Genomic DNA, 12,524 nt, shown 5'->3' on the forward strand with positions numbered 1-12,524 from the left:
GTTTAACCGTAACGCCTGGCTATGCCTGTTGCAGACTGTCAGTGCGCATGCCAGGCCCGAAACCTTCAAAAGGGAAAAAGGAAACTCTGCAATCCTGCCAACATAACACGAATACAGACACATGGGTAGGCGGGGCGGGGCCCAGGCACGGTAGTAGTAAACAGGAACAGCAGCAAAATTTCTTCGGTTCTGTTGAACAAAGAGGGAAGAGCTACACATATACGAGTAATCTACCGTCTGCGGTGAAAGGTGAAAACAAAAGAATGAGCCGGGCGCCACCACCGGGGCCGGCTCCATGTACGCTACACCCACACTCGTAACCCTGCAACCCCGACCAGGTTCAGGTTCAGGTTCTTCTTCGACTCCTACGCTGTATTTACAGAGGCCGCCGCCGCAGCCTCTTGCGGCGCCGTCTCCTCGTCGGCCATCCACCGTCCTCACATAGTCACATGGTTGACATGCCGCGTCAGCTCAGAACGGGGCCAACCCGGCGGCGCCGGCGGGCTGGTTCCCCTTGACCCTGGGCGACGCGAAGAGCGACGAGTAGAAGTCCTCCCCGGGCGGCGGCAGCATGTCGAGCCCGCTGTACATGCTCTGGATGTCGTCGTAGCTGAGGTCCACGAACAGGTCGCTGTTCTTGGCGGCGTTGTTGTTGCCGTCGTCCGCGTGCGGCTCCTTCTTGGGCACCATCATCGCCGCCGCGGGGTCCTGGAACGCCGGGAACGAGTCCAGCTCCGGGAAGGGGTCGTTGTCCACGATCTCCGACTCCGGCGTGCGCGTCTCCCCCCACGAGTGCGAGTGGGACTGCGAGTGGGAGTGGGAGGTGGTCATGTCCATCGCCTCCTCCTTGGCCACGGCGCCGGCGGCGGACTCCTTCCCCAGCCGCATCTTCTCCCACTCGTTCTTCTTGTTGTACAGGCGGCACAGCACCCAGTCATCCAACTGCACGAATCGATCGATTAAGTTATTATTAATTCGTTCCACCACCCAAATCGATCAACGCGATCGTCTTCAATTTCCAGAAGAAAGAAAATTATTCAGAGAATCAATCGGCTTACCCTGAGTGATCCCTTCTTGGCTGCGGCGGCGCGGCCGGCGTCGGCGAGCCTGTACTCGTGCATGATCCAGTCGGTCTTGACCCCGCGCGGCGCCTTGCCGGCGTAGAACACGAGCGCCTTCTTGATCCCCAGCGTGCGCCCCCGCGGCGCGACGGGCTTGTCGGCGCCGGTGGCCTTCCAGTACCCGTTGCCGGCGGCGCGGTTGGGGCGCGAGCCGTTGGGGTACTTGCGGTCCCTGGGCGTGAAGAAGTACCACTCCCTGGTCCCGAACAGCGCCCGCTCCGGCAGGTCCCAGGGGTCGAACTTGTACAGGTCCACCTCCGCGATGATGGGCACCGGGAGGCGCTGCCCCGCCGCCTTCCGGCACAGGTAGTGCTCCACCAGCTCGTCGTCCGTCGGGTGGAACCGGAACCCCGGCGGCAGGTTCAGCTCCGCCTCCGCGTCCCTCTCCCTCCTCACCGGCACTCCCATGGCGGTCGCTGATCGGTCAGCGAAGCTGAAGCTGCAATTGATCGGCAGACTAGACTAAAGCTGGCTCCTTGATTTCTCCCTCCCACTCCGAAACCGCAACGCTCCCCTCAGCTCCGGCGGCTGCTGCTGCTGGTGGTTTGAGAGCGAGCTCTGGCTGTGTCCTGTGGATTCCGCGATGTTCTTGAAGCTGGGAACCGTGGGCGGGGGAGGAATATATAGGGGCGGAGGCGGCGGTCTGGAAGCTTCGGCGGGGGAGGGGAGGGGTGGTCAATGCGGGTCGGCGGCTGCGGGAAAGCGGAGGTGGGTTCGGGAGCGGGAGGGCACGTGTGGCCGGGGAGCGGGGTGAGGTGGTGGCTTCGGGGAAGGTGGGGGAGGCTCGTGGACGGCCACCTCAGCGCCCCGGGATTGGACGGGGCCGGGGCGGGTGGCGTCACGGCCGACCTCAGCTGAATTGGGACGCATCGATGCCGCTTGGCCGGGGCGGCGGTGCCTCGGTGGCCGCGCGCCCCTGCAGGCGTGCAACGAGCCAGCCAGGGGGCCGAGGGGCGCGCGGTTCGAGGCGGACGGGTATCCTTCCTGTGGCTGGATTGGATGGCAACGTTTTTGGGAAAACGTATGTGGTAGTACAGTACCGGAATGGGAAGAAACTATGCAGGGGCTAGGTGCGATGTTTTGGGCGTGTACACATCAGGAGCTTTCCCCCCTTTTGGAATTGGGTGGAAAAATGAGGTACACATGTCTGCAGTGCAGGCCGGAAAGGATGCCTCCTCCGTGCGCTGTCAACGGCGGATGGTACGTGCTTATCGCCTCGCGTCAAGCTACTTATTTTTCACGAGTTATGAGCGCAAAACCCAGCTGAAAAAAAATTAAATCCACGACGCACATGTTTCTTTCACTGCTCGCACTTTTGTATAGGCGGTGGAAGGGTAAAAGCTCAGATGGTGGAATGGTCGTGATCCCGGTCGACGGCATATGCCCGTGTCACGGAGAAGGGCCCCCAACCCCCATTCGTCCACCATTTTTTCGTCCGAATCGCGATCACGCCTACCAGAGGGCGGCCACATGCGCGCCCGCTCGGCGTGCATCCAGAAGATTCGACCGCTACCTCAGCATCCCTATCCCCTCATCGCCCCCACGCAAAATAAAATAAAAAATATTCTAACGCCTTCCCGCGCTGTTCCTCCGGCGTACGTGGTAACGTGGAGCCCAAGCCACCGCGGCGCGCCTGGCGCATGCCGGGCCGACGACCGGCCGGCGCGGCGGGCAATGATGGGGGCAACCGGCCGAGGCGATCCGATTACATGTAATCGGCACGTGTGCGCGGAAACGGACGCGTGTCGACACGAGTCTCGCCCCGGTGACCCCGGCGGCGGCGCCCGCACGGAAAAAGCGCCGGAGTACGTGGGGGTTGGCCGTTGGGATGGAGCGCGGGCCTGGGCAGGCAGGCCGCCGGCGGCACGTGGTGGAGTCGCGGGGGCGCGACGTGGTTGGCTGTGGCCGGGTCGGGGGTTGGGCCGTACGATACGATCGGAGCCGCGGTGGCGTCGCTGTCGGGTGTCAGTGCGGGGCGGGCGGGCGGGCGTGCTCGCGGACTGCGGCCGCGGCGCCTGCCGTGTTCCGGCGCTCGCTCGTCTACGGCGGCGGGGAAATATCTCGGCCGGCGCGCGGCGATTTGCATGTGTGCGGGTAGCGGAAAGGGGTCCGGGGAAATGGGGGCACCTTGATGCGCCGGGGGCCGTACGTTTCCGTGCACGACTGACACGGCAGGGGGCAGAGGGAGATCCGCGTGCGAAACCGTGCTCGACGGGGATCGGTCGTACCCGCTGCTTATCTTGTCCTCGAGCGTGGTTCTTATCCAGATCACTGGAGCGGCCGGCGTGGGATCGAAAGCAACACGTGGTGGTACAAGCTGAGCTGGCACGTGATCGGTACAGTTGTCCGGTGCGCTGAACCTGGCTGCCGAGGGGAGTACGCTCGTGCCGTGGGAACGCGAGCTGATACCCAAGCTGCTTGCTGGTGGCCACACCGATGCCTCTGTTGCAGCGGCGGCTTTCACCAGTGGCCAGTAGGCTTTCCTCGGGCAGCTTGGTGATTCACTGGACGGATCACCACCAGCCACATTGACATCGAACCTGGACAGGGTTCAGCCGAGACGTTCGTTTCGGCCGGTACTACGGTGATTCTCCCGTGCATTGAACTGGCATGACAGGTGCTCGCTGGTCAACTAGCGGCGGAAGCCTTAGCCTAGGCAGGCAGCTGAAGGCGGCGTCGCGGCACAGCAGCATCGGAGCATCGCGATCGCGCCGCGCAGCGGTGGCACCTCCCGCGCGGGAGGCGAAGCGGGTGGTCGAAATCGTACGAAGGCTGCCTGCCGCGCGGCCACGTTCGTCGGAGGACTGCCGCGGGGGGGTGGGGGAGGATATCCGGCGATCGATCGCCAGCGCGGGAGGCCACCGGAAAAGTGCGCCGCGGAAAAATCTTGGAGTCGGCACTGGCACGGCGGCCGTACGTGGGGCGTGCTCTTCGAGCAACCACCTACCACGTGTTGCGGCTGGCACGGCAAGAAGTGGGGAGCTGCGCGTACGGCGTCGACATCCGGAAAGCTGTAACTGTTGGCGGCGACATCGTGACGCGTGGGATGAGCGGCCGACGTGCCTGCCTGCCCCAATCGATCGGCCACCTATCCACTAATCCAGCCGCAAGCATGTCGTGATTCCTGAAGAAAACGCCGCGTGTTCGTAAGCTCGTCGTTGACCGGCCGTCGATGCTACTGAGCTGACGGCATGTCATGGCAGAGCCAGCTCCAGCTCTTCCTCGGCAGGGCTTCAGCTGACCCCAGAAGTTCGAAACATCCAGCCGTACAAGGTTGCCGCGAGAGACCTGCCGCGGCACCTTAATCAACTACGGAACAGGGAGGGGGCAGCGGCAGAGTTATCTGACCAGATCCCACGCTGACTCATTTTTCGGCCAATTATATTTCACAGATAATTTCGACTGATTCTCCAAGACAAACTAAGATGCATATAAGGTGAAAAGAATGGCTTTTCTCCTTACTTTTCATACAGAATCATTTCGTTCATTTATAGAGTTGATTCTAAGTAATCGCTAGCAATTCGGAATCATTTTTCCAAATAATATTCCATAAAGAATTACTTTCAGGTTCTACGTGCAAAGTGGCACGGACGGATCAAGCGTGGGGGCAGGGGGCTGGAGCCCTCAAAGCCGATCAACATTTTTTTCAACCATGGATGAAGAGGGGTAAGAAAAGGAAGAAGGCCTCCCCCCTCCCCTCCCACCCCAATTGTACTCTTGCATCTGCCACTGCAAAGTGGTTCTCTAAAATAAACTAATAAGATACACATAAAAAAGGCTTTGCTTATACTGATTGATTCCTTGAAATTTGTTTATCCTAAATGATCGCTAGAGAACCATCTGTAGTTAGAACCACTCTGTCGCATAATCAGAAGCAAGAGCAGAGCCTCGAAGCGTGAGTGCACGAGGTGCTCGGCAAAGGGGACAAAGGACCGATCTGAAGAGAGGTGGGAAGCGGCCCGGTGCCGGTTCTCTGTAGCACGAACCTCAGCTGCGCACCACGGCCGCGAGACACGCGAACAAAGGGCCGCGATGTCACATGGAAACCAACAGATGCGTAGCATAGAGAAACGAAGGGCAGAAAAAGGATGCAACAGCCGGCTGATTCACCATACTGATGACAGACAGATTTTGGCTACACAGGCGGCGAGCTTAGATATAAGCTCAAGGATGACAATCTCAGCAATAATAAGAAAAAAAAAAGAACATTTTTATAGATCCTAAAACATTGATATGGTTATAGTGTTGAACTCTGTAGATAAACACGGTACAACGAGAGCATCGGGCTCTATGGTATTACATCTGATACTCCTTGTAGCTTAGACAGCAAAAGAACAGGTATGGCAAAAACTTCCTCCAAAGACAAGTACTAGGGTATATAACTATATCAGATTTGATCATCCACGAGAGACAACGGTAGCATCTAGCGCTTCCCGCCGCCACCGCCAAGCTTGGGGCCCTTTGCAGGTTTGGGAGCATTGGCCTTCCCGCCAGTCTTCTGAGATTTCGCCGTCTCGGCCTTCTTAGCTCTCTTCTCGTCCTTAGTCTTCTTAATGCGTTCCTTGATCTCACTGTTATATAAAGATTCCAATTATCAGTAAACACTCCTCTCTAAAGACATGTACAGGACTATTTGCTGTTCGGAGACACATACTGAAATAATGGCTACTCAAGATACTCCTTAGTTTTCTTCCTAGAACATTACAGCCAATTCCTTTGAATTTTGACAGAACATATAAATAGAAATTTTAGTTTCGTAGCATGCAACAACACTATGTCACCAAAACTCATCATTATTATACTAGTTTTAATACTCTAATCTAAGACATAAGGCCTCAAAGACCATGTCAATGTCGTACTGAGCAAAGAGAAAAAGAAGACAGGCAATAACATCTCCAAGCACATAACCAGCATATTTGAAGTTCACCATGTTTCAACTCCACATCAGATAATAACCAACTCAACACTGATGTAATAGTTTTACTGTACACTTGTACAGATGAACATGTCATTGTTGTACTTAGGCAACTCATTTGATGTATGCATACAGCAACTAGAAGAAATGCAGAAAGAGAACTTACCGTAGAGCTGCTTCTCTGGCGGCATCACGAACCTCAGGCTTCTCTGCTCTCTTCTTCTGGATGACATCAAGGGAAGCACCGACAATAGACCTGGAGTATGGCTTCTTTGTGGTGCGGCGCCTCTTCTTGACAGCCTCAGCATGGATATCCTGTAACCATACGAAAACTCAGGGAGTCAGGCAGATTGTAGTTCAATAAAAAGAGTACGTCAAAAAATGACTAGAACAGTAGTACAGAAAACTGGCAAAGCAGTGGGTAGACAGTTGTACATGATTTATGCAATACTTAAAGTTTATACTCCAGATAGATATTGACAAACATGGTAACTGACTCATTAAGTCAAACATGTCACTTTTCAGGATCATAAGTAAACACTGGCAAGTGACACCAGTAAGAATGGAGGAAAAAAAAGATGAAATGACATGTTACACTGCAGAAATACCAAAGAGTTACCAGTGGCTTTTAATACTTCCGAAAGAGTGAAAGCTCAATGAGTCAAAATTTTAACTACATGATCATTGTACACTTACATACTTCAAGGTAACGCTGGTCACTATTCACTCCATGTATATGATTAGCCATAAGATGAACTATAGTATGTGCAGTTACAAAAGGAGACATTTGCAGACCTTCTTGTGCTGCTTCCTGTACATGGCTGTCCATGTAAGCTTGGCCGGCTTGAGGCGATTGTGGAAGTAGCGCTTGCACTTGGAGTTAGCGAAAAGGAAGACCTGAAATTTGGTTTGGGCATGCAGCACAATTTAGTTTAGTCCCAAAGATTATAGTTTGAAGGAAATAAACTATAGGAATCCTAAGAAGTACCTGAGAGTCTGCACGGATGAATCTGATACCCTTTCCCGGGTATATCTTGGCACCACTGAAACGGCATAGCTCTGTCCTGTGTTGACACAATTTATCAAATAAGTAATGATTTTGCATTCTATGGCACGTGTGCACAATGACAAAGCAGAGAAGGAGCAACTAAAGAAGTAGGAACTAGGAAGTTCAGAAGTACGTACTTGAGAACCATCTTCTCTGCCTTAACGAACCTTCAATCCTCCTCCTAGGAATTACAAGCAGTGATATCAGAATCTACAATTGCAAGAAGTATTGCAAAGTTCAATATCCCACACCAGGACAACTGGACATGTGATCACATGGTATGAAATATGGAGTATCACAGAACTCTGAACAAAGTAGCCTAGAGGCACATGCTAAATTGCTAATGAGCACCGCTGCAAGCTATCCAAACTAACACCGGAGCCAATCTAACAAGACTTTGCATACACATGTAACTGCACTGCGTATGAGCATAAAACATCACGATCTTATTGCTGCTAAATTACACGGCCAAGGGACAAGGAATGATCTCCATACCATCAGAAATTACAAACTCGTTCATAAATTTGTAAAATTACTAACCCCGCAAGTCTTCGGTTCTGCTCCTAAAGGATCTAAAATCACCTTTTTGCAACATAAGACGAATTGTATACTGCAATCCAACGTAAGAATCAAGCAACATCGAAACAGGGACCCAGAAAGTTGAGGGAAGGATCGGAGAACTAGGCTCACCGTGCAAGCACCAGGTGCCCGGGCCCGGCTGCTGGCCTTCTGAGCTAGGGTTTTCTTCCGATGGTACCCGCGCCGCCCTTGCTATTTCAGCAGGGATTTGATGAGGACGATTGAGGCCGTCCGATCTGGTTGCACTCCAGTGGACGGACCGACCGGCACGCCATGCAACCTCTCTCCTGGGCCGGTGAAGGACTCGAGCAAAGTGCTGCAAATTGGGTGACTTTGCTTGGGCTGTAAAGCGAGCATCTGATTTTGGAGGTTGGGCCGTATAAGGCTGGAAACAGAGAGAAGAATTTGAGTACCCCTGGCCCGTGGCACCTGCCTCTCAGCAGCCATTGTATGTAGAGAAGAATTTGTAAAGACGTCGCTGGCTTCACAGTTTTAGTTCGTCGAGATGAGATAAAAAATAAAGGTTCTAGTTCATTGATGGGTATCAGATTCAGCAACAGTTTCCGCAGACGCATACAGGCCAAACCACACACTAAGCCTAAGTCCTAACGGTAGCAAACATTTGTATTCCATGTCATCAGAATTATAAACCGTTTAACAAAATAAGTATATTGAAACTCGATAGGGAGGAGGGGGCACCATGTTGTGTGAAATGATGTACCGACAAACCAAGACCTGTGTACAATAATCCATTCGCAAGTTGGGAGGCATAAGTAGTGTGATGCGCAACTCAAGCTGCAGTGACACATCAGCAAAAGTCTCTGTAACACGGTTTTACCCAGGAAGTTAGATGCCTACAGTACATCTTCAATTACGTTGTGAGCAACAGATACACAAGGCCTTTCAAATATTCAACTATCTCAGACCCACCAAGTTTTGAAATTCCAAAGACTCTGTCCACAAACGTTATTGGAACCTGAAGACAGGAGGGCAGCCAAGATTTCATTTCATTTACTAGAGCTAAGAGATGATCATTACATATAAAAAATGAGACATCACACTGGCATACCTCTTCGATGTGATAACCTTTCCTAGTAGCCCTAACAATCATCTCCATCTGGAACACATAGCCCTTGCTGACACACGAGGAGATTAAATCTTCCAGGACACCTCGCTTATATAACCTATTGTCAAATTAATATTCATCAAAAGACTGACTGAAAGGTGTTTATTCTGTTCGAGATAAAAGAAGGCACACCGAAACGATCCAGTTAAATCTGAAGCTCCAGGTTGTAGTAATGTCTGTGCAAGAACATTTGCTCCTCTGCTAGTTAGCTTGCGCATGAGATTCCAACCATGGACACCACCATTCTTAACATAACGTGTGCCAGTTACAACATCAGCACCAGTTTCCTTTTGCTTCCTGGTTAAGGAAAGAACATGATTAAAAAAGGCACATTTTTCTGAGCTAACTCATATCAGTAGCCTCAGTGAAGGGCCCAAAGTGACCAACTATTGGATTCAAAAACTTGTGATATTATTATCTTTTTGTGACTAAAGATATTTTCAGATCAGCAGACATTCAGACTGAGAATTGTCTGCACGCAAAAATTAGATTGAGGATGTGGACTAATATCCATAAAACAACATGTAGTAGAAATCCAAAAACTCATATGTCTTCAGAGATAAGATTCTTACCTAATAAAGCTTGGCAAGTACTTTGGCTGTTCAGAGTGGGAAAACATCATTAGCAAGCTAGGAAGAAAAATATTCTGAATAGCGAAAAAATGTAAAAAAACAAAAATGGTGATAGGTTTATACATGGTGAGATAGGTCCGCATCCATGATAACAACAAATTCCCCCGAGGCATGCTTTAATCCATGTAAATATGCAGTACCTGGATATTTGCAGTTGCTACTTAATACAAACGGATGGCATAAATTCATTAGAAACTCAAATCAGAGTCCTAAGCTCACCAAGTCCTAGCTTCCTTGGCCTAGCTCGCTGTAACTGGCATGTCAGGTGAAAGACAATGCATTAAGCCATGGTACCAAATAACATAAAAAATGAGACAGTGTATACAAAAACTTCAAGGAGACTGGGAGCATATTTTAGAAGATGCTTACAACACGATCTTCACCATACACTTCCTGCAATTGTTTTACAATATCTTGAGTTCCATCAGGACTACCATCATCCACGATAATGATCTCAAAGTTCACATCCCTGGGGTCGAAAAATAGAAGTCAGGTTGTATAATATGTAAGAATTTGGCAACATATCTATATGAATGTAACATTTTTTCTGTTTCAGAAAATTAGCAAGCTTCCAGCAAACAGCCAAACAGTGAAACTTAGATGATGTTGATATGATGCATGATGACATTCTAAGAGGGCTCTTCTAAGAACAGGGATATGGAACAAGTCAAGACTTGTAATACGTAACAGTGCATTTGATCTCCAATTAGGAGAGCTTCTCATGACCCATTTGACATATATAGCTGATAAACTCATAGAGAGTTTTTCAAGTTTTTGTTAGTTTAATATAGTGAATTAGGCAACACTCAACAGGTCAGCACTAGGATGAAAACTGCTAAGCCGACCATAGCATTATTGTGACAGTTCGAGACTTCGACAAACAAGCAAATCCTACCTTGCATATTGCCAAAATATCAGTAGAAATCGTTTCATTTATTGTTCTCAGAAAAGCAAGTGAACAGGGATAACTTCAACAGAACTGGCATCATTAGAACTCTGCAACTCTATACCGAAAAACGCAAGCAGAGCTCAAGGCAGGGCTGCTGGCTAATGGTCACAACAGACTTCGAATTGGTCACAACAGAATTCGAATTGCATGAAAGAGAGAGCATAAAGGTTCTCTATCATCAATTTGAATGCATAATGGGCTGTTAAGTGATTCTACTTTATAATGCATATGTGCCTGCAGTTGGATCTCTGAACAAAGGTTGTTAAACAGATACGGGTAGTTCCATTCACACAACCAGATAAGATCAGGTCCTGTTAGGCGTTAATCTAATGTGTCCCGATTTTAATCACACAAAACCGGATCGCACCTAACCAATTCGAATCCGACGATTTGGTCCACGAAGACAATCTCGATACAGCGGTATCACGAGGCGGGAGGGACAGATCACCGCCAGACGGCAGGCGAATTGTGCTTACGGGAGGTGCTTGAAGATGAGGTAGACGATGAGGGCGACGTTGAGGCGCTCGTTGTAGGTGGGCACGATGATGCTGTACGCGCGCTTGCCGCCCGCCGCCGCTTCCATTGGCGGCCGACTGGACCCAGCAGTGGATCTCACCCCCTCAGGCAAGCGCTCCGTCGGGGGCTAACCACAGGCTGGGGCTGGTGGAGCGAGTGGTCGCGGATATGACCCTGATCCTCCTTGTCGCCGCAGCCGCCGTTGCAGAGGACCGACGAGGCGGCGAGATGAACGAGGACGTCCAGCCTTCGCCGGAGCGGCGAACAACGAATGATTTGGGCTTCGCTAGGACGCCCAGGCCCAAGTTTAATCTCTTGTGAATGGGCTTAGGCCTGCGCAGCCCAGCTTTGTGGCCCAGACCAAGCCCGGAGTCTATTTGCTACATTCGTTGATTTAGGCCGCCAGCCCGCCAAGAAGAAAAGTCTAGACATCTTTTAGATCCAAAATCTATTTTGGATTTAAAAAAAATTGAAAGTCAAATAAGAGGTGTTGTGGAGAATTTTACTAATGAATTGCTCGAAGGTTGAGTTGTGTGAAAGTACGCGTGTTTCCAGTTTTGTTAATGAATTCTTTAACACAAGTTTTTCAGTATTCAATACCTAAATTAACGCCGTCCTTCTGTTGAATTTCAGCACTTATTTTGTTTAATCTGTTTACAATTCTGGTGTTGTATACGAATGTTTCAGCACTTCTCATCGACGATCTAAACAGATTTATGGATTACTACCGTCTCAACATCTCTACGCACCATCCCATCAGACAGTGGTGAACAATGCTTGACTGCAGAGGCAGGGTGTCTCATCTTCTTGTAGCACTGGATGAACAATCATACAAGGGACCTGCATCTTCAGTGCTACAGTTGTTAGCAGTACTGACTACTGACCAACTAAATGGGATCAACCAGCAACAAAAATGCCCTTGTTAAAAACGAGAACATTCAGACATGCAGGGCATGTGAACTTTGGAGGGAAGTGCATGTTCCTAGTCTCTCTGCTCTTAAGGCCTCATCTGCAGCAGATATGATCGTCAGACCAGATGGCAAAAGCTCTGCTGCATCGTCTGAGTCGGCCGGCACTAAACAGAACGACGACGAGGCCATGAATTGGTAGAAACCAACTGCAGACTTGCAAAGCAGAGGATATGAATTGACAGAGACCAACCGCAACAACTAAATTCTAGCCATGTGGCTGTAAGCACATCAGAAATCCATGTTGGAATACCACCAATAGTACAAACACATTGGTAGCCTCAGATTAACGGCAGCATCAGATTAATGAACGCGAAAGTGATCATGAACATAAAAGCGTATCTTAAACAACCATATAAACGAATGGCACACGGCATTTGTTAACGAGGTTCGGCCAGTTTAGCCTACATCCCTGGGGCAATGACTACGGGCGCTCCTCCCCAAAATGAAGTAACACCGAGTCATCTTACATCGCACCGGTGGTGGTGCCAAGCGACATTTGTGCATCAAAAACTTGCGTGCTGCTAACCGCACATGCATCAGCTACTAGCTAGTTCTAGCCAGTGCTACACATCAGAAGGCGAGGCCCTCAAAGAAGCCGGCATCAGGCGGTGCCATTGCTGTCGGCGCGCCGTAGCATCCGCTGGATCTGCTGAACAACTCGTCCATG

General features: G+C 50.4%; 3 protein-coding genes across 5 annotated transcripts; all 3 read right to left on the reverse strand.

Annotated features, from left to right (window-relative positions):
• Positions 1-157: 157 nt before the first annotated feature.
• LOC112875421 (NAC domain-containing protein 2-like) lies at positions 158-1,726 on the reverse strand. The gene is made up of 2 exons (XM_025939268.1): positions 1,059-1,726; positions 158-942 (listed from the first exon to the last, which is right to left on the reverse strand). Exons 1-2 carry the CDS (start codon positions 1,527-1,529, stop codon positions 472-474), a joined length of 942 nt encoding a protein of 313 aa, XP_025795053.1. The 5' UTR covers positions 1,530-1,726; the 3' UTR covers positions 158-471.
• A 3,581-nt stretch (positions 1,727-5,307) lies between these two features.
• Positions 5,308-7,931, reverse strand: LOC112875423 (60S ribosomal protein L24-like). 3 transcript variants are annotated; one of them, XM_025939271.1, is made up of 6 exons: positions 7,775-7,931; positions 7,222-7,265; positions 7,025-7,100; positions 6,832-6,933; positions 6,203-6,351; positions 5,308-5,692 (listed from the first exon to the last, which is right to left on the reverse strand). In XM_025939271.1, the coding sequence occupies exons 2-6, from the start codon at positions 7,230-7,232 to the stop codon at positions 5,545-5,547; spliced, it is 486 nt and encodes a 161-aa protein (XP_025795056.1). In that variant the 5' UTR covers positions 7,233-7,265; positions 7,775-7,931; the 3' UTR covers positions 5,308-5,544. The 3 variants fall into 3 exon arrangements, with proteins under 3 accessions (XP_025795056.1, XP_025795057.1, XP_025795058.1); XM_025939272.1 differs by having other exon boundaries at positions 7,222-7,294; positions 7,775-7,855; XM_025939273.1 differs by lacking the exon at positions 7,775-7,931 and adding an exon at positions 7,625-7,649.
• A 338-nt stretch (positions 7,932-8,269) lies between these two features.
• On the reverse strand, positions 8,270-11,150 carry LOC112875422 (dolichol-phosphate mannosyltransferase subunit 1-like). The gene is made up of 8 exons (XM_025939269.1): positions 10,847-11,150; positions 9,791-9,890; positions 9,641-9,674; positions 9,485-9,561; positions 9,362-9,387; positions 8,922-9,086; positions 8,733-8,847; positions 8,270-8,639 (listed from the first exon to the last, which is right to left on the reverse strand). The coding sequence occupies exons 1-8, from the start codon at positions 10,951-10,953 to the stop codon at positions 8,535-8,537; spliced, it is 729 nt and encodes a 242-aa protein (XP_025795054.1). The 5' UTR covers positions 10,954-11,150; the 3' UTR covers positions 8,270-8,534.
• Positions 11,151-12,524: the final 1,374 nt, after the last annotated feature.

Source organism: Panicum hallii, chromosome 9 (genome assembly GCF_002211085.1).
Source record: "Panicum hallii strain FIL2 chromosome 9, PHallii_v3.1, whole genome shotgun sequence".
Classification (NCBI taxonomy): domain Eukaryota; kingdom Viridiplantae; phylum Streptophyta; class Magnoliopsida; order Poales; family Poaceae; genus Panicum; species Panicum hallii.